At 41.1% G+C, this 21,655-nt stretch overlaps 1 protein-coding gene across 3 annotated transcripts in view; it reads right to left on the bottom strand.

Moving 5' to 3' along the window:
• Positions 1-238: 238 nt before the first annotated feature.
• The window catches only part of LOC143284772 (solute carrier family 41 member 1-like), a 52,019-nt gene continuing 30,602 nt past the window's right edge, over positions 239-21,655 (bottom strand). The window contains exons 8-9 of one of the 3 annotated variants that reach the window (XM_076591748.1): positions 16,096-16,244; positions 239-465 (exon numbers count right to left, since the gene is read on the bottom strand). In XM_076591748.1, coding sequence (XP_076447863.1) covers positions 415-465; positions 16,096-16,244 — 200 coding nt within the window. In that variant the 3' untranslated portion in view covers positions 239-414. The other 2 variants (XM_076591747.1, XM_076591749.1) reach the window with 2 other exon arrangements.

The following is a 21,655-nucleotide window of genomic DNA, read 5'->3' as shown; positions in this document are numbered from 1 at the left end:
AATCTTTGATAAATAAAACTCATACTGATGTAAATAAAGAAATTTTATTTCATTTATTTGATGTCTAATTCAGGAAGTGGCAAGTGATTCAGCTGTAATGGAAGGATAGTGGATGTGTATTGACTTTACTGTGTGTCTATATTCATGCTGTCTCGTGTTTGTGAATTAGTAAACATAATGTAAAACAAAGAAATCAACATGGAGAAAATACATGTAACAAAGACACAAACACTGATACTGAAATCAAGTCTTTAATCTTCCCTGTCCGATGTACAGTTTGGCGTGCCACAAGGCTCCATGCTTGGGATCATTCTGTTTGTTCTCTATATACAACTGATTTCCACCATTGTCAGTCATCATTCATTGTCCCACCATAGCTTTTCCGATAACAACCAGCTGTATCTGTCGGAACCTTCATCTCTCCTTCCCTCTCTCACGGACTCTACTCAGGCCGGCATCTCCGATCTGAAGATGACGGAAAACAAGCTAAAATTAAATGAGGATAAAACTGAAATCATGATTATCACCCCACAAAGACTTTGCCACTCAGTCTCTCTTCCTTCCTCAGTCTCCCTCAGTGACACCAACATTCCTCTTCCGTCCGTAATCTTGGTGTCATACTTCACCAGTCTCTCTCCTGTCACCAGCATGTTGCAAATATGCAAATAGTGTAAATTTGCATCTATTCACATCTCCTGACTGAGGATGCAACCAAAACTCTCCTCTGTGTCTTTGTGCTGTCCCGCCTGGATTATTGTAATTCCTTGCTTGTTGGTTCACCCAGCTACCTCATTGCTGAAGCTGCTTGTCTTGTCTTTTGTTCCTCAAGATTTGATCACGTCCCTCCTCTCCTTCATACTTTACACTGGCTCCCAATACAAAAAAGAATTATTTACAAAGCCGTCTCTCTTTGTTTCAAGTCCATTCAGGCTACTGGTCCACAGTATCTTTCTGATCTCATTCATCCTTACATACCCTCTCACTAACCCCACTCTTCGTCTGACAACCATCTGCTTAGGATCCCCCCTGTTCGAAGCAAAACATATGGCCAACGCAGTTCTTCATTCCCGTTCTTTGGAATCAACCTCCTCAGCCTCTCCGTTGCTCATCTTTGCTGCAATCTTTCAAATCCAGTCTGAAGACCCACCTTTTCATCTCCTGAATAATTTTTAATGTTTGGTATCTTTGGTCTACAATTCTTTCCTTTCTGATATTTATGTGTGTGTTCTATTTGTAAACACCTAGGGCTTACTTTCGAGAGTAAGCGTTAATGCTCATAATAATAATAATAATAAAGTGATGAAGTAAGTAGCTTTTTCATATAAGTAGATGTGTTGAGGCTTTAAGTTTTCCCTGGGTTGAGCAAATGTGACAGAGGAAATAACTGAGTTCTGTGTCCTTTTCTTCTCATCTGTCTGCGTTTCTTTACAATGTGGTTTGCTGATTGTAAGAACTCCATGTGAATTTCAAATAAACTACTACTTTTTAAGTAAATGTCTTACATAACACTGTAAATAGTGCGGTGTACAGTATATCCACTGTGTGTGTGTGTGTGTGTGTGTGTGTGTGTGTGTTTTATGTTCTTTTTTCGCTGACAAATTCTAAAAATAAAAATAAAACTAAGAATATAATGCTGAAGTTTATGCACTTTCAGACTTAAATTAACTTTATATTTCTCTTGTCATATACATACACAATTTCAGTTTTAAAATGAAATGTAATAATGTTTGCATTGCTGCATTCTCAGTGATGTTCTTGGTGACAGAAGACAATGAGAAATTAAGTCGTGTCCTGTTACATGTGGTTAACACTTCATAACAAAGAAAACTTAGAGATGCTTGTTCAGACCGATAGTGGCTCCCAGTTTTGGCGAGTTACCTATTTCCTCCCCCCTCTTTCCCCAGCCGGCTTCACTTATACATCTTTGTTCTGTATTCCACTCCAGTTCTTGTATTTTTAAACCTGCAGCCAGTTTATTCGCAAAAGTCTATTTTTTGCTACGGTTATAAGCTTAGTTTGTGCTTTATCTGTTGAATCTGGCTGCATTGGTGTTTCTTTGAATAAAGTTCGTCAAAAAAATAAAAGAAAAGCTCTCAATATTTCAGCATTTTCCAGTGTAATTTCAAAATCATTCCCCTGTATTCACATTAATATTTACCTCAGTATTAAATATGTTATTGAGTGTTTACATTTTTAAGAATGTGTGATATATACACGCATGTTTCTGAATTTCACTTGGCGACCAATGATGAAGGATACTTGATAATCAAATAGTCAGCTGAACTGATTGAAAGATTAGTTATACAGCAGCTCAACGGACAGACATTAATCTTCACACTGCAAACACACCCTGCTAGTTTCTCTCTCTCTGTTGCCTGCTGTAGACATAACCAAACTAAACAAAAACAACAAAAATTACATTTTTTATTTCCAGGTTGATCAAACATTCTTTTCTTTCAGAGGAGTCAGGGCAGACAGTCCTATCCATCCACTTGACAGTCATTGTGAACAAATAGATCTACACACATAGGTACTCATGCTTGCCACATTCACTCACACTTTACAAAATACAGAGTCCAGTAGCTGTTCTCATACGTTTAAAAAGGCCAAACATCCAAAACAAAGCTGTAAGGAATTATACACAGTTTGCTCTGCAAATATTCTGAAATCTTTTCTGTGAAAAGAGATTTTCTTCAATACAGAATAAAATTTGCAACTGAACTCCCTTGTTCAGAACATATTCCAAACACAGTCTTATCATTATATTCTGAATCTGTTTAACAACTGATAAAGATTTGACATTGATCAACAACAGGAAAAATGCACACTACCAGCAAAAACATTTTGAGACACATCCGTCAGTTTTTAATATTTGACCTCCACACCCTTCCCCAGACCCCATTTTTGACTACATTGACCTTTTCTGTTGTCAACAACTTAAAACAAACAGGTGATCATGAACAGAGATGAGATGAGAATCAAATGCTGGCGTTTACAACCCAGCCAACCATTATGGTAATTCCATGACTTTCAAGTCTGGCATTGCACAGCCATTACAGCTTCAGCAACAATAAAAGCTACTCACACATGACATGAAGGTGGCAGAATGGTTAAAATTCTTTTCAGCCAATACAGAGTCTGTGAAAGGTGGGGTGCAAATCCAGTCTTACCCTTTCTCCCAAGTCTGACTGGAAAATCAAACTGAGAGTCTAGTCATTCAGATGAGACGATAACTTAAGAACCAGTATGCAGCACTCACTTGGCACACTGAAAAAGAACCCATGGTAACATTTGTGCTGTCCTCTGGCAAGATTCTGTAAAAGAAACCCACTCTGATAGGTACAAATATATATGCATGCACTCATTGGGTTATGCAAATGTCAGGCATCTACATAGCAGATGTGGTGGGGAGTACATGGATTTGTCCGATGCCTACTTGAGGAACTGGAACTGAAACACATACCCCCGTTCCATAATGGTTACCAGCAGGCCGCAAATTTGTTCTCCTTTGGTACCCGTACATATGCAAATGAGAAATGTGGAAGAATTTTCTATTTTTTCTTCTCCCTCCCCCCCACTGCTTTACATCTCTGACACATCATGCTGACATTAAGGACTGAGAACTACAGGCTTAAATTGGGAGAGTTTGAGACTTGTTTAGATTTCCTACGCACCACTGCAGATGTCACATTCTCTTTGACCTGGTTAACGTGCACACATGGACAGAGTGGAGAGTGAAGTGGTTGGTGTCACATACAAATGGAGGATGTGGGTTCAAGCCCCACAATGGGGACTGTTCATCTCACGGCCAGCTCCTACTCAGTACTGAGTGCTATGGGCTTAAACAGGAAGACTGGGACCACACAGCCACAGGACATCCACTTCATGGATACATTTCTTGGAGTGCTGTTCAATTTTCACTGTGGCGCCATCATCATTCATTAACAAGTATAGACAAAACAAAATGCTCCCCATTTTTTCCCTTTTTTCTTTTCTCCCCCTTGCCCTAAACATTCTATTCTCAAGACTGGATATTTCACAATGACCACTGTACAGTATTTCCACACACATCACATATGACACTGTTCAAATTGATAACTAATGTTTCGAAATTACAATGATACTAGCTGCATTTTCTGAAAGCCTACAACGTCTTTGGCCTTATGTCCCTCCGTCTTGCAGTGACCTCAATGTTCTCTTTCCGTCCACTTCCATGCTTCTGAGTTTCTTCCATGTTAGCAGGTTTATTGGGGACTGTTGTTGGATGTCGCAGATGTGGTGACATTCCACTCGTGATGGAGTCCATCTGGTTCTGTGACTAAATGATTATTGTCATCAACAACAGTGGACATAGATGGTGCCCTAAGATGTTGAATAAGAACAGGTGCAGTCTGACCACCACAGAAGTGACTCAGCAGTAGTGCAGGGGCTCCTCTGGTGTCTGGCCTCAAGTAACCCACCTTTGACAGCTCCTGTGCTAGGACTGTGGCACACAAACCTGGCCGTGTATAGGAAATTCACACATATACTTAACTACCACTACACTTCTCTGAAGTAACTATTGCAATATTTGTACATTTGCTTCTGAGCAATGGGGGCTTTCAGATTTCTTCACAAAATCGACCAACATTTGAATCAGTCTCTCTGATGCATTCGTGAACAATTGCAATTCAGTTCTGACATGCACTTACTATGCACATACAAATGTAGAGCACCTTAACTATGCAGACCTTACTAGTGAAAGAACATTTGGAAGTGACAGCAGAATGTGCAATATATGATTTGAAGCCAAACTATGTCACGACTCTTGAGAATACTATAGGAATTAGAACAGCAAACATTTCAGAATTGTTTGTACACCATCCAAGATCTGAGTGGGAAAATAGTAGTCACAGGTTGACATACTATTTATCAGATAAGACATTTATATGCTTACAGCTGGACCAATATCAAAGTGAGAGCTGTATGATAATAATAATGATAATGGAAATTTATGTAGCACCTTCCAACACTCAAGACGCTTTACAGTAACAGCAAAAAGTAATACGAAACAAAGAAATAATATGGTATGGTATATAACGCAAAAAGATAACATATCACACACAAACACACCTACCATATTTATCACACGACACACACTCACACACAAGTGCACGCACACACACACACACACTCACACACGCACATGCACACAGACACTCACCAGACACACACACACACACACACACACACACACACACACAGAGGCAACAGCACACACACTCCCTCTCTATAGTAATGGGTAAAAGGGATGATTTTAGGCCTTACCTGAAAGACTCTAGGGACTGACTGTGTCGGAGAGAGTGTGACAGAGAGTTCCGGCTCGTTGGCCTTACTGTTTGCATGTGAAATTAGGAAGCTGAAAGAGCCTGGTGTCAGCAGAGGGAATGTATATATGGAAAAGTTCTGATAGATACTGAGCAGCAGAGCCTGTGATAACTTCTGAAGCAGAGAAAAGTGATCAATGACTTCTCCACTGCAATGGGAATTCATTTACAGATTAGTCTTTTGTGAAGGACTATGACTAAAACAAGGAGGCAAGATTGCACTGGCTCTTACTGCTGCTGCTTTGCAGCTAGTTGGCCTTTGGGGGACCATCCCAAAGCCAACTTTCTTACGGCCCTACTAAGTGGGGTATGTAACTTTGGCAAGACACTCTCCACAATAATCAAATTCCAGCCCAGTTATGACAGCAGTTCTGATGGTCACAGTCATACAAAACTGACTATCATATATTCAGTTTGGTATGGAAACAATCACAGAATCTGGTACTGTTTTGTTCCCTTGTACAAAACATCTGAATATAGTATAAACTTGACTGAAAATAGTACTGCTGATGTTGGATTAAAAAAAAATCATGTTAAGATAATTCTGGTAACATCACTGAGCTTCCTTTCTTTTATAAATATTTATTGAAGTTAAGAAATTTTTTTGAAGGATTATACTGCTGAAAAGTCTTAAGTTGCTGAAAAATTGAGCAGATGGTTCTGTGAAATCATTGTGCAGGTGGGTGGCTGTGGGTCTGTAAATACCAAAGTTCTTCCTTGCTACACACAGTAGACTGGAATATATAACATGGAACCAATGATCACAATTATTCACACCACCAAACATGATTTCAGTCACAAATTACTAATTCTCACCACATAAAGGAAAGTTAAGAGAATTCTAAGATTCCAGTGTGATATTTAATTTTCATTCCAAGTCTAGGTATGTGCATACATGTGTGGGATCATGTGTGTGTGTGTGTGTGTGTGTGTGTAAGCGCTTATGTGTGTAAATGCATGTGTGTGCGTCTGAGTTAATATGTGTGTTTGTGTACTGATCTATTATTACTTATGTACTCAGTCAACCACAAAGGCTGTATAAGAGCTGAGAGCATCTCTGTGCTACTTACATATTCTTAACTAATAGCAACCTCAGCTTATATCATTTTTAGGAAATAACAACCCATTAAAAAATGACAGCAGATTCTTACACAGTGAGATCAAATACTTATTGGACAAATGATGTCTAATCTCACTTACACACATGCATGCAAATACACATGCACTATTACCCTTACTATCTGTTTTGCTGGTAATTCTGATTCTGATAAACTTAATTGCAAATACCAGCTATACACAGAAACACACATACATAAATACATAATATATGGGGTGACGCAGCATACGAAAACATGGCTAAGTTGGAATTTCTCATCTTTGACATTCATGTACTTTCAGAAAGTTTAAAATCACAGATTAATATACAAAAAACAAAATTTCTTCAAAGTTGGTGTGCCCGAAAAGAACAAATGGAGAAATCACCTTGTGAAAAAAAGATATTTGCCTGCTTGAAACTTTATAATAATGATTATCTTGAACATATATGTGGTATCAAAAAATTCAGAATTAAGTAAACTATAAATTTCAAAATGAAAAAAAAAAGCACAGGAAAATACATATTTTCTCTCTGCTCTCAAACGAAGTCAAGAATGGTGAGTGGAGGAGTGACATGCCATGAAAGAACAGTCAACGGCGACAGTGAATGTTCAAATGAGAGACAAAGGTTGTATTTGTGTTTAAACAAATAAATATTTCCTGTAACACTGATGAGTCTTTTCAACTTTGGCTTTAGATCCCAGATCAAAATAATGTTTATAAACTGCAGTCATTAAGTGTATTGCCACATCATTGGCTGACCTAATTTTAGAAAAGCCTGGAGTCAAATGCACTGAACATAGCAACTAAAGTGATGAATGTGTGCAGCAGTACCAAAAGCGTATGTCTCTGAAAACATTAAAAATACCACAGTTTCTAGCAGTATTATGCTAAAATACTTACTAACAACAAAGGTAAGACTTCAAAGATACAAAATTTGTAAAATTCTTTATTTTCATTACTTTGACCCTAATGACATGTTTTAGTGCATAGCTAAGAATAGCTGGTTGCGATTTTAGTGAGGTTTTCTCATGCAGCATCATATAATATATATATATATATATATATATATATATATATATATATAGTTTTCTCATGCAATATCATATATAATATATATAGTGTTTCCTCAAGCAGCATCATATGTAATATATATATATATGTAACAGACCGTGAAAGGGTTCCAGGCCCTGTTGTTCCACGCATCTTCCTGACAGGTGATAAATAACCATCTTCCTAACACGTGATGAGAAAATATGTGATGCAACATGCAAAAACCCGGCTACAGTGGGAATCATTTTTGACATTTTATACAGGTACTTTTAGATAGTTTAAAAATCACAGACTGACTTAAAAAAACAAACAGATTATTTTGATCTATCAGTTTTTTCTATAATTTTGTCAAAGTACCTTATCCCAAAAAGAACAAACTGGAGAAATTGGCTCAAGAAAAAAACATACATTAAAACATACACTTGCCTGCTTGCAACTTCAGAACAAGAACTATCTTGAACATGGATGTGGTATCAAAAGATTCAGAATTAAATAAAAGGAAATTTTCTATCTAAAATTACGTTTAAATAACATACTTACCGTGACCCAACTAGTGCAGACTCCGGCAGGGGTCTGACATTCCTGTCCTGTGCAAACTACTATCCGCCTATGCGGAGCAGACGAAACTACGGCCGATAACCTCCCGGAAGCAGGTAACCTCCCCTTTGTCCCGCTGGCTAGCGTCCTCTTTTGACGGCAATATACCATCACCAGCGCAGCGAGCAGGGAGAACAGGAAGCGGGGAGGACAGGAGGGTGTTAAATTTGGGTCACGATATGTATGTTATTTAAACGTAATTTTAGATAGAAGATTTCCTTTTAATTGCACATACTTAACCGTGACCCAACTAGTGCAGAATAGCGCGACAAGGTGGAGGGCTCGCATGTTCTACTGTCTGTGTGCTGTGATGGCCTGTTGTGCAACTACCACAGAAGCGATGCCTCTTGAGCCATCATCCGGCAGGCGTGCGACGTCTCTCTGGTAGAAGTCAATGAGCCATCATCCCTAAAGCGATAGATGTCCCTCAAGTAGAATTCGACGAAAGTAGAGTGTACTGTGTCGCCTAAGGATACTGGTGCGGGCAAAGAAGACTGAGGTCCGCAGCTGTATTGTGGGGGAGGTCTGTGGACCACAGCTGTGCTGATAAATGTAGCGCAAAGAAAATCGGTTCGGTGGGTTGAATCCACACTTTACTGAGAGCCCTTCGAATCAAAGGAAGGGAAGGAAACACGTACCCTTATAGGGTTGTCTCATTTGAGTGCGGTTGAGCGTCAATGTAAGGAGGTGCGCATGTGGTTTGATCTGATGATTCCACAATGGATGTGGGCCGATAGTGGAAGTGATTTTTGTGTTTGAAGGAAACTGTGGCTCAAGACAGAGGTAGGTCGCCATGTTGGGCTTGCCTTAGGCATGACAGCCAGATCTGTAGAGCTCCTCCATGCGAGCTGACAGGCGATGGGCACTCCCCCCCAACCCCCCTCACTTTTTTGTTGTTGCCAAAAAATAACAGCACTGGTATGTTGCCTATGCATAGAATGGCAGACATTTGGCAACAAAAGACTTGATGTCCCTGGGACAGGGTTGTGTAATTGCCCAGGTAGGTACCATCACGAAGGGGCTTACGGAAGGCTTGGTGGCTTCTCTACCTGAGTGTGGCATGTTGGAGCAACCTGCAGAAAGTTGTCGGCAGTCAATGGCTGGGTTGGATCAGGCTGTGGAAGTGCATTTCATGTGCCCACAGGTCACTGAGTCTCATTCTGTGGTGGAAATCCAAATGGAAGAGGGTTTCCATGGGGAAAATTTTTGCTGAAGGTTCTGTAGTGAGAAAGGGGACCAGATCCATGACAGGCCTCTGGCTGTGTGTGGTGCGCACTGAGTCTGGGATGGAGCGGGGCGGGGCAGGGAGGTAAGTGGCTCAAGATGTGTTGTACTGGCTATTTACATCAAAGCACTGATCTGACATACGTTTTCAGTATGGCCAACTGCAAAGTGACAGCTGTATTATCAGTGGTTTCTTAATTGCAAAGGGAAATCATTTGCAGCTTAGTCTTTCATGAATGACTATGTCTCTCAGACTAGAAGTCAAATTGCACTGGGACTTAGTGCTGTAGCCTTGGCAGTTGCCGCCTCTGCTGTTCTGATGGTGACTGTCGTACACGACTGATTATCATATACTGTTTCTAGGAGGACACCAATCAGCATGGGCAAATCAGGGAACAGTTGCTGTGTGCTTGAGGGACGAAGGTGTCCACCATGCAGGTTATGTTGCAATGTAAGGAAGCCGGAAAGAGTTGACGGGGTCTTGTGGTGCGACCGTGTGTCTGAAAGGCATGGTGCGTGCTTCCGAAGTGACAACAAAGTCATCCTCTGACAGGCCCTTGACTGAAGACTGGGGCTCCATGATGGGATAGCCTGCCTAGGCTAGAAACCCCTGGAAGTGTCTCATTGAAAAGACAGTGCTTGAGAAGGAATGCCCATCTGTAACCACAGCAGTGGTTGTGTGTTGAGGCTGAAAGGATCGGGCAGGGCAGACCAAGTGCAGAAAGTGCTTTCAAACGCCAATTGTTTGAGACGTTGATGCTGGATCTGTGTTCAAGCAAGGTGATGAGGCGAACTGATGTGCTTGAATGCGGCATCTGCCGTGCTGGTATGAGTGGGCAGAAAGGTACACCCCTGTGGCTAATGGACGGTTCGTTGTGCTTTGTGAGACGCGTCCGTCCTCGTCAATATGCCTTTCTCCCAAATGTAGAGGAAAACAATTATGACCCAGGCCTTCTGCTACTATAGAGGAGTGGAAGAGATGGGCTTAGGGTGATTGTCTCCTGCCCAGCGGGCAGTTTTTGGGTCCGCTAAAACTTGGAAGGCAAAGACAGATACCCCTTCATGGGAAAGCTGGCTAGGATGTAGGGCCCGTGTGGAGCTGTTGTCACAACCACAGTGGTGCAAACCAAGGGTTGTTGTTGGCAAGGGGAGGAAGAAGGGATGCCTTACAAACTTGGAAGGAATGAAGGGCATGTGTGGACTGCCTCATCCCTCCTTGTCTCTCTGCACTCAAACAAAGTCAAGAATGATGAGTGGAGGAATGACATCATGCCATGAAAGAGCAGTCAACGGCGACGGTGAATGTTCAAATGAGAGACAAAGGCTGCATTTGTGTTTAAACCAAAAATATTTCCCATAATGCTGTTGAATCTTTTGAACTTTGGCTTTAGATACCAGATCAAAATAATGTTTATTAACTGCAGTCATTAAGAGTATTGCCACATCATGATCATCTGCTGATGTAATTTCAGAGAAGTCTGGAGTCAAATGCACTGAACATCGCAACTAAAGTGATGAATGTGTGCAGCAGTACCAACAGCACATGCACCTGAAAACATTAAAAATACTACAGTTTCTGGCAGTTTTATGCTAAAATACTTAACAACAGCTAAGATAAGACTTGAAAGATGCGAAATATGTAAAAATATTGATTTTCATTATTTTGACCCAAATGACATGTTTCTGTGCATAGACACAGTGTGCAGTGTCACATATGGTAATGCTATAACAATTCTTTAAGGGGAAAAAGGTATAAAATCATACAATGGTGTCTGCTTTACACATTTCACAATAATATAAATACAGAAGAAGCCAAGACATAGTGATGCCTACATTTACTGATAACTAATTCAATTCTGTGAACAGTCAAGACACACAGATCTCACTGGGTGAAAATACAGGATGAAAATTACACACACAGATAACTGGAAAGTAACAATACCTTCTACACACCTTGTTTTTATATCAAACAATTTCAAATTCTATAATATGTTCAATCAAACAACACAGTTTAATTATGTACACAAATGTGTGATCCATATAATAGCAGCCCAAATGCGGATTTGTGGTTCGCATATATGGAATGTTGTTTACCCGGAAACCTGTTTCAGCAGTGTTTGTAGCAAGACAACAAAGCAGTTACCAGTATATGGCATCAATACTATTTATCTACCCTACCACTGCCTATCCTTTACTGTACAAATCAAGAGACCAAAAAAACAAACAGCAAAAAATAGCAAAAAAAAAAAAGAAAAAAAAAATTTAAGAAAAAAGACATCACCAGGATATCTGCATGGAGTGTAATCTGTAGCGACACTCACTTCCCTATCCAATAATGCTCCCAGAACACCATTCATGAATACAATAGATACATCTGTTCAATATTTTACTCCAAAAATGCATTTTCCAAATATACACATCATATCACAATCATTAAGATTTAAAACTCAGAGTACAATTTTCAAGTTTTCAAACGAAAGAGGAAAAAAGGATCTGATGATCAACATAATAACATCATCTATCAGTTGAAGCAGGTACAGCAAGACAGAACAGTGAAACATAATGCAACAGATCCCACACTTATTCACAATGCTGAAACATCTTAAGTCTTCCACCTTGCATAGCAAAAGCTGTACCTCAAGTACAGAACACAAACACACACAAATGCAATCTACACTCACACACACTACACACGTTTTGCAGAGCAAAGTTAAGGAAATATACCATCAACAAGACAGAGTATATCTAGACAATATTTATGAACTGGCAACAGTTAATCAGTCAAACATGTGCACACATATTCATATTGAAACAGATTTATGCATTATCAAACAGAATATAGCTGAATGCTCTTGTAACGAAATTCAGCAAAGATGCTATATGCATATGTGGAGAGATTATTTCTAGTGAAATCATAATACTTGAAGCATTTTTATCTAACTTTTCACAAGTTCACTCAAGTACATTTTTTTGACAATTTCAAGACATTAACTTATATTGCAGATGGTTTGCTGCACATTATAAGGGGACATTTCATATAGCTGTTTGATGTTCCAAACCTTTCTCCTTTTTTTCAACCCAAACATTCATTCTCTCTCTCTCTCTCTCTCTCTCTCTCTCTCTCTCTCTATCACACACACACATACACATATATTGTGTGAGTTTACATACATCTATTCCTCAATCACCCTTCCCTCTCCCCCACTTCTCTCACCAGAATATCCCCACTTCTTTTTTCTAAAATCAATTTCAGCTGAAAGACATAAAATTGAAGACTTCTACACTACACTAGACACACACACACACACACATACACACTATGTGCACATCATGCAATACACACACACACATACTACAAAACACACATATGCTATAATATCACACAAACATACATGAATCATTCAGGAAGTGACTTCCAAAATGGTCCAAGGTAATTTCAGCATTCCTGTAAATAGCCCAGTAGTATCTATAAACATTAAGGGGCAGTGGGAACAAATCACTGTATAACAACCAAGTCAGATACCCATTCACACCTGGGTGGAGTGAGTAAAATCTGAGTACAGTGCTTTTTCCAAGGACGCAACACCAGACCAAATTGGGGATCCAACCCTGACCAAAGGCTCAGAAGTTCAATGCCTTACTAATTCTACCACAGCACCCCTGCCACTTCATTTAGTTTCCAGTAAAAACCTCTATTCCTCCCAGTGATACATCCAATGTTTCCCAAGATATTTCTCCAATTTCTGTTTCATGGAGGTGTTAAAGCATGGAAGCTGATCCATATACATTGCTTCACACCTGTTGGTTGTAAAAAAAATAAGGAGCAGATGCCTCATTTTCACATAAACCCAACACACTGGACAGGCTTTAAGAGCCTACGCTTCTTCGTCTTCTTCTCCCTCAACTCTATGAAGACGCATTGGGGCATGGCAAAGAAGAACAATTCACCAAATCCCTCTTGGTCTGTTGGTTGTGTGTCAAAGCCTGGATCTCTGCAAATGGGTTTCTTGTCCATTCTGAAATTTGTCAGTCCATCATTTTTTCTGTCATCTCCTCCATCTCCCTCCCCTAACAGTTCCTTGGAGGATTGTTTCATCAAGGCCAACAGATTTTGTTATGAAGCCATACCAGCATATCTTTTTTCTGAATGGATGTCAGCAGATCTCCATATGGTCCAATGTGCTGCTTGATGGTTTGATGCACTTGTTCATTGGTGATGTGATCAGTGGTTCTAATGTTTAGTATCTTGCGATAAAACTTCATTTCCATGGCTTGAATTCTTCTTACGAAATCCGTCTTTAGGGTCCATATTTGGCATGCATACATGAAGATGGAATATACAAGTGCACCCAGGAGACTGATCTTGTGTAATGGAGACGTTGCTGTCTTTTCATGTAGGTTTCAGTCTGGACAATGCTGATGTTATTTTTGCTACCCTTGGGAGGATATCTGGTTTGGATCCTACATTGCTGATGATGGATCCTAGGAACTGTTCAACATTTACCAGCAAGACAATTATATCAGCAGTAATGGTGGTATTGTGGCTGGCCATCAACTTGGTCTTTTTGGTGCTCATTTCCATGCTATATCTCATCTATGTTTCATCCAGTCTTTCAACAAGCTGGGCAAGTTCTTGCTCTCTGTTGTCTGTAAAGCGAAGGTTTGTAATAGTTCTTTCTCCAATGCTGACTGTGCTAACATGACCTTCAGGTGCGTCAAGGAGTATGTTGAACAGTATGGGAGACAAAAGGCAGCCCTAACAGACTCCAACCAAAGTATAGAGCCTATCTTTGGTTTATGAAAAATAGTATCATAAAATGAAAAAAATAATAAAATAAACAAAATAAACAAATAAGTAAATACATTGTATATATATATATATATATATATATATATATGTTCCTCCATCCATCTCCACCATCATGCATGTCTGACCAACTGCCATCTGCTTCATGACAAACCCATCATTCTTTGTCATGCCAGTTTAAATCATCTATTCAAAGATGTAAAAAGCAAAACAACACTTCAATTTTTTTTTAAGGAAAAAAGACTGAAAACAAAAACGCAAAAACATTCAAACAAAAACAAAAAATCTCTGTGATTTAGGGACTCCAAGGGGCTTTAATACATAAGTATGACCCTTGTGAAAAACTGAGGACTCTTTGATACACTAAGTTCAGAGTTAAGTTCAGCATTATCTCCCATTGCACCACCTCTCAAACTTGGATGCTTATGACATTTCACCCATCATCATGGCCAGTCCTACACAAGTGATTTAAAGCTCATCTATGCCTTCTTGAGTAATTCTACAGGTGGTATGTGCATTCTTTTCGATCTTTCTGTTATGGTGTAAATATTTGATTTCTGACAGTTTCTGGAATGCAATAAAAACCCTGTTTTCAAAATAAAATTAACATAAAGGCTCTGTGTGCTTTGGAAAATGAAAAAAGTGCATTCATCCTTCACGCTGTGAAGAATCAATGCAAAATAATCAAACAAATGTCAAAGCAGAATGCACACAGTTCAAATCTGGAAATAGTTTGATAATCATTGAGCTCTGCTAAGTGCCTGATGCTGATGCCTGTCATGATGCTGAAATCCAGGCCTTTCACATGGAAGGCAAAAGCCACTGCTCTCATTGCAAGTAGTGGAAAACAGCTTTTGGACTTCGAGTCCTTAAAATGAATGAAGAAAACTGGCTTTAATAAATTCACTCTACAGCTTATGTGTGACTACAATCACTTCTTATTTGTGACAGCCTGCAATGTTAGTTTGAACAGCTATGTGATAGAATTCCTCATATACCCACTCCACTAAAGTGCTCCCGCAATGCATATTGACACAAGTCTCCCAAACAGATCCAGGCAAGGACTCCTCCTGACCAACCACATGCTGCTATCCTCTCATTCACCCACGTCAGCGTCTCTGTCCCCAATCATGTAGAGGGCGTAAAAGGCCAAGGCCAAGAACCCTGTGCCCAGCAAGTCCCCAATGGCGGTCAGATAAGGAATGACTTCATTGTCTGGGTCGTCCCCCTTACTCCACACCAAATGCACCATCCAGTGGGAGATGTACAGGAGGAGGATGACCTGCCCACAGAACAGTTTCAGCTTCTCAAGGAGGTGTCACTGCATTTGGACAAATCCATAGATCTGACACCACTTCTGCTGGGCAGATGCCTGATCAGTGGCATAACTCAATGCACATAGTCAGGCCTTGAATGCATGCCTTTGTGTGGATTTTTTCTGCAGATTTCTACACTTACACCGCATGGGTTCTTTACCAGTGCACCAACTGTGTGCTATACCCGGGACCTCAGTTTACTGTCTCATCCAAATGACGTGAAGCTCAGTTTGATTTTCCAGTCAAACTTGGCAAAAAGGGCAGGACCAGGATTCGAACCTAGACTCTTGTGGACAGTATTGGCATATAAGCATCTTAACCTTTGTACCACCTTCCTCCTGGCAGAACAATATCATGGAACTGACCAGCTGACTGACTGTTTGACAGCTGACAGTGATTTGATGTGACTGGTTGGTTAACTGACATAAGACACAATAAACATAAATTCACAGATTTTAAAGAACTCAACAATATAAACCTGATGAAAGCCTGTGCACAATCTCCCTATTATTGCCCCTTTTTGTATTCATTTTCAAAGTGAAACTTAAAAAAAAAAGCTTTTCATTTTCTGTCATTTTTGGTGGTGGTGCTGTTCCCTCTGAAATACAAGATCTACCCCTGCTGAATATGTGCTTACCTGCAGTAAGGCCGCTGACAGGTAGAACAGATCAAAGAGGATAGTGATGGACGTGTGACCGGCCCCCATGTGGTATATAGTGTAGATGAAGATGAGATGGCCTGGAATCACCAGCATCAGCAGAACCCGCACTGCTCTGGCTTTCACACCTGCCATACACCATTCAGAATATCACCACACAAACAGCAACAACAAAAAAGTCTGAATTTCAATCAAGGACTGTTACGGAAAAAGGTACAATGAAAAGACATCTAACCTAAAATGGAATATTAAAAACATTCCCCAGAAATAACTTCCCAAAATTCTCATGCACCTTCTTAGCTACCTACCTGGAAGATGTTTTGATCAGTGTTTTGATACAAAAGCACATGATATGTTAGTGAGATTTGTCTGGTACACATCACATAATGCCACAGTTGTGAGACAGAGTGAGGGCAAGGAAGGAAGGTGGGTAGAGGGGAAACTGTTTCTTGCACTTGGAATAATTTCTGCACAAAAAATGGCAACCTAATGATCAGACTTTTCAAAGACCTATTTCCTTTGTATTATTCATTGGTTACCAACATTTCAAACATGAAAAATATTAAATTTCAAAGACCTGTTGGAGTCCACTATGAATAATGATGATAATAATATATAATGATAATAATCATGGATACTTATATAGCATGCTATCCAGAAATCTGCTCTAGGTGCTTTACAAAACACATGGTTTTATACATAACACATTGTATTGATGTTACTAATACACACTAAAAATGTAACTAGCAAATTACACACACACATACATAAATACAATGCATACATACATTTAAACATACATTCAAACATACATATATATATACCAGCCCCTCCCTACACAAACATACACACACACACAAACAAATGTGTGTCTGTGTGTGCGCGTGTGTTGGCGTGCATATTTGTGTGTGCATATGTATGCTTGCGTGTGGAAGGGGGCTGGTATATACATATGTATGTTTGAATGTATGTTCAAATTATTTCTGATGTGAGGTATCCTGAGAAGTCAAGCAGCAGAGGAAGAATGGAGATGGCAAGATGGAGTATAGATATGGAAGAGCTCAGAAAGATACTCTGGGCCAAACCTACTGACAACAGGAAAAGTCAGAGCGGATAGCTGGTCTATTCGATCAGAAACAGGCAACCAGCGGATAGACTAAAGAGAAGAGCGGAGAAAAGATCAAAGAGGACAGTAATGGACGTGTGACCAGACCCCATGTGGTCTGACTTAGAAACTCTGCCAAGGAGTCTGACAGCACTATTCTGAATTCATTAAGTCTGTCTAACAGATATTTGGGAAGGCTGGCCAAAAAAGAATTGGTGATCCATTCTTGAGAAAAGCACACACAAATGTTTTGGTTGTATCAGTAGAGAGATAGTGGTGGATAGAACTGATCCTATGCAGTTCCAGATAGGCAACTTACAGATACTTGAAATGTGCTGTTGGAAGGAGAGAGACTGGTCAAGGGTTTATATTAAGACTGCAAACAGAATAATAACAATAATTTACAAAACACCGGAAAATGGATAACACCCTCAATTGTGCTGTACAATGTAAATACCGATATCAAAAGCAGTGCATTTACACACTAAAATGAAAAAAAGAAGAAGAAAGTGAAATAGATGTACTATTCATCAGAAAAGAGTCAGGACAGGAGGAAAGGAAGGTTGCTGACAAAACGTTTTTTGGACAAGCTGTCACAAGTTAGCCTAATAGGAAATTTTCTATCTAAAATTACGTTTAAATAACATACTTACCGTGACCCAACTAGTGCAGACTCCAGCAGGGGTCTGACATTCCTGCCTGTGCAAACTACTATCCGCCTATGCGGAGAAAATGAAACTACGGCCGATAACCTCCCGGAAGTCCCGCTGGCTAGCGCCCTCTTTTGATGGCAATATGCCATCACCAGCGCAGCGAGCAGGGAGAACAGGAAGCGGGGAGGACGGGAGGGTGTTAAATTTGGGTCACGATATGTATGTTATTTAAATGTAATTTTAGATAGAAGATTTCCTTTTAATTACACATACTTAACCGTGACCCAACTAGTGCAGAATAGCGCGACAAGGTGGAGGGCTCGCCTGTTCTACTGTCTGTGTGCTGTGATGGCCTGTTGTGCAACTAGCACAGAAGCGATGCCTCTTAAGCCATCATCCCGTAGGCGTGCGACGTCTCTCTGGTAGAAGTCGATGAGCCATCATCCCTAAAGCGACAGATGTCCCTCAAGTAGAATTCGACGAAAGTAGAGTGTACTGTGCCACCTAAGGATATTGGTGCAGGCAAAGAAGACAGAAGTCCGCAGCCATATTGTGGGGGAGGTCTGTGGACCACAGCTGTGCTGATAAACGTAGGGCAAAGAAAATCGGGTCGGTGGGTTGAATCCACACTTTACTGAGAGCCCTTCGAATCAAAGGAAGGGAAGGAAACACGTACCCTTATAGGGTTGTCTCATTTGAGTGCAGTTGAGCGTCAATGCAAGGAGGTGCACATGTGGTTTGATCTGATGATTCCACATCGGATGTGGGCCGATAGTGGAAGTGATTTTTGGTTTTGAAGGAAACTGTGGCACGAGACAGAGGTAGGTTGCCATGTTGGGCTTGCCTTAGGCATGACAGCCAGATCTGTAGAGCTCCTCCATGCGAGCTGACAGGCAATGGGCGCTCCCCCCACCACTTTTTTGTTGTTGCCAAAAAATGACAGCACTGGTATGTTGCGTATGCACAGAATGGCAGACATTTGGCAACAAAAGACTTGATGTCCCTGGTGCCTCTGGGACAGGGTTGTGTAATTGCCCAGGTAGGTATCATCACGAAGGGGCTTACGGAAGGCTTGGTGGCTTCTCTACCCGAGTGTGGCATGTTGGAACCACCTGCAGATAGTTGTCGGTGGTCAATGGCTGGGTTGGATCAGGCTGTGGAAGTGCATTTCATGCGCCCACAGGTCACTGAGTCTCATTCTGTGGTGGAATACCAAATGGAAGAGGGTTTCCATGGGGAACAATTTTTTGCTGAAGGTTCTGTAGTGAGAAAGGGGACCAGATCCATGACAGGCCTCTGGCTGTGTATCGTGCGCACTGAGTCTGGGATGGAGCTGGGCAGGGGCAGGGAGGTAAGTGGCTCAAGATGTGTTGTACTGGCTATTTACATCAAAGCACTGATCTGACATACGTTTCCAATATGGCCGACTGCAAAGTGAGAGCTGTATTATCAGTGGTTTCTTAATTGCAAAGGGAAATCATTTGCAGCTTAGCCTTTCATGAATGACTGTGTCTCTGAGACAGGAAGTCAAATTGCACTGGGACTTAGTGCTGTAGCCTTGGGCCTAACTAGCCATTGGGATCCGTCCTAAGGCCCTCTTGATCGAGGGACCGGGGATGCAACTTAGGCAAAACACTCTCTACTGGAAATTGTATGATCGAATTCCAGCCCGAATAGCTGGGACAGCAGTTGCCTCCTCTGCTGTTCCGATGGTGACTGTCGTACACGACTGATTATCATATATTGTTCCTAGGAGGACACCAATCAGCATGGGTAAGTCAGGAAACAGCTGCTGTGTGCTTGAGGGATGAAGGTGTCCACCATGCAGGTTATGTTGCAATGTAAGGAGCCGGAAAGAGTTGACGGGGTCTTGTGGTGCAACCATGTGTCTGAAAGGAATGGTGCTTGCTTCCGAAGTGACAACAAAGTCATCCTCTGACAGGCCCTTGACTGAAGGCTGGGGCTCCATGATGGGATAGCCTGCCTTGGCTAGAAACCCCTGGAAGTGTCTCATTGGAAAGACAGTGCTTGAGAAGGAGTGGCCATCTGTAACCACAGCAGTGTTTGTGTGTTGAGGCTGAAAGGATCGGGCAGGGAAGACCAAGTGTAGAAAGTGCTTTCAAACGCCAATTGTTTGAGACGTTGATGCTGGATCTCTGTTCAAGCGAGGTGATGGGGCGAACTGATGTACTTGAATGCGGCATCTGCCGTGCTGGTATGAGTGGGCAGTAAGGTACACCCCTGTGGCTAATGGACGGTTCGTTGTGCTCTGTGAGACGCATCCGTCCTCGTCAAGAAGCCTTTCTCCCAAATGTAGAGGAAAACAATTATGACCCAGGCCTTCTCCTACTGGAGAGGAGTGGAAGAGGTGGGCTTAGGGTACTTGTCTTCTGCCCAGTGGGCAGTTTTTGGGTCCGCAAAAACTTTTGGGAATCAAAGATTGACACCCCTTCATGGGAAGGCTGGCTAGGATGTAGGGCCCGTGTGGAGCTGTGGTCACAACCACAGTGGTGCAAACCAAAGGTTGTTGTTGGCAAGGGGGGGAAGAAGGGATGCCTTACAAACTGGGGAGGAATGAAGGGCACGTGTGTCCGGAGTGGCACTTCTAAGTTGGACTGCCTCATCCCTCCTTGTGCCAAGTTAGGGCATCTCCAGCCCTATGGTTGATTGTTGTAGGCAAATGAGTTGGGTTGCCTTGTCCCTCCTTGCGCCAAGCGAGGGCATTTTTAGCCCTGTGGGTGGGAAGGGGGTGTGTGGATCCCTAAGGACCAGCCACTACTAAAATGTGAAGGAGCATACATTCAGGCGTGAATGAGGCAGTTTTGTCTGTGAGTGCAGTCGTCCTCCGAAAGCAAGGTAGGGATGAATTTATGAAAATGAATACATACATGTGCAAAGGGAATATAAACTTCCATCAACTCAAGTACTGATGTCAGAAATATGCCAATGACAAGGGATCGAAACACAAGAAATAAGCGGCTGTATAAGCATACGTGTAGCGTGCACAGATATAGTAAACGGGTAAGTGTGCATAATCAGTAATGGAAAGGAATCTGTGTATGCACCTAAATATGAGATGTACATACACATATGAATAAAGTGCAGTACGTAGGCGCAGAGAATTCAGGGCATTGTGGACAGAAGGCCGCAAATGCAAGTGTGCCTATATTGCTATGTAGGGAATCTCAATGAATAGATGTCAATGAATAGAGATAGAAGTATCTCACAGATATATATGTACATGTGTGTGTATATATATAGATATATACATACACACACACACATATACCTACATAAATATATACATATATATATAGGCTTTTTTTTTTTTTTTGTATATATATACATACATACATACATATAGATATACATATATATAGCTATATATATATATTTCGTGATAGTTGATTGTGATAAAAATCAAAAGGACATAAGGGGAAATATTGTGATTTATTTCCTGTTATTGTGTATCACAAGAAGAGAATGGTAATAGGACTGGTTGCCTGCAGAGGGCTGTGTGCGTGTGTGGGGGATGAAGAACCCCAAAGTTCAGTCGCCAATAGCCTGAGAAACAGCAAGAAAGGTGTAGTTGCTGTGCAAAGATGTGTAAAGTCCATGAATGGCCATGAGGACCCAATGAGAATTCACAGAAACATTGTTGGTGGACAGCACGGGGGGCAGGAGTGACGTGCTGTGTCGGTTACAAATGCGGAATTGTCTCCCTTGGAGCCGAGATTCGGCGAAAAGGATGGTGTCTTTGGAGCACATATCCCCCGGTGTG

Source organism: Babylonia areolata, chromosome 8 (assembly GCF_041734735.1).
Source record: "Babylonia areolata isolate BAREFJ2019XMU chromosome 8, ASM4173473v1, whole genome shotgun sequence".
NCBI lineage: Eukaryota > Metazoa > Mollusca > Gastropoda > Neogastropoda > Buccinidae > Babylonia > Babylonia areolata.
The sequence above is the reverse complement of the archived record's forward strand: the minus strand, read 5'-3'. Positions and strand labels throughout refer to the sequence as shown.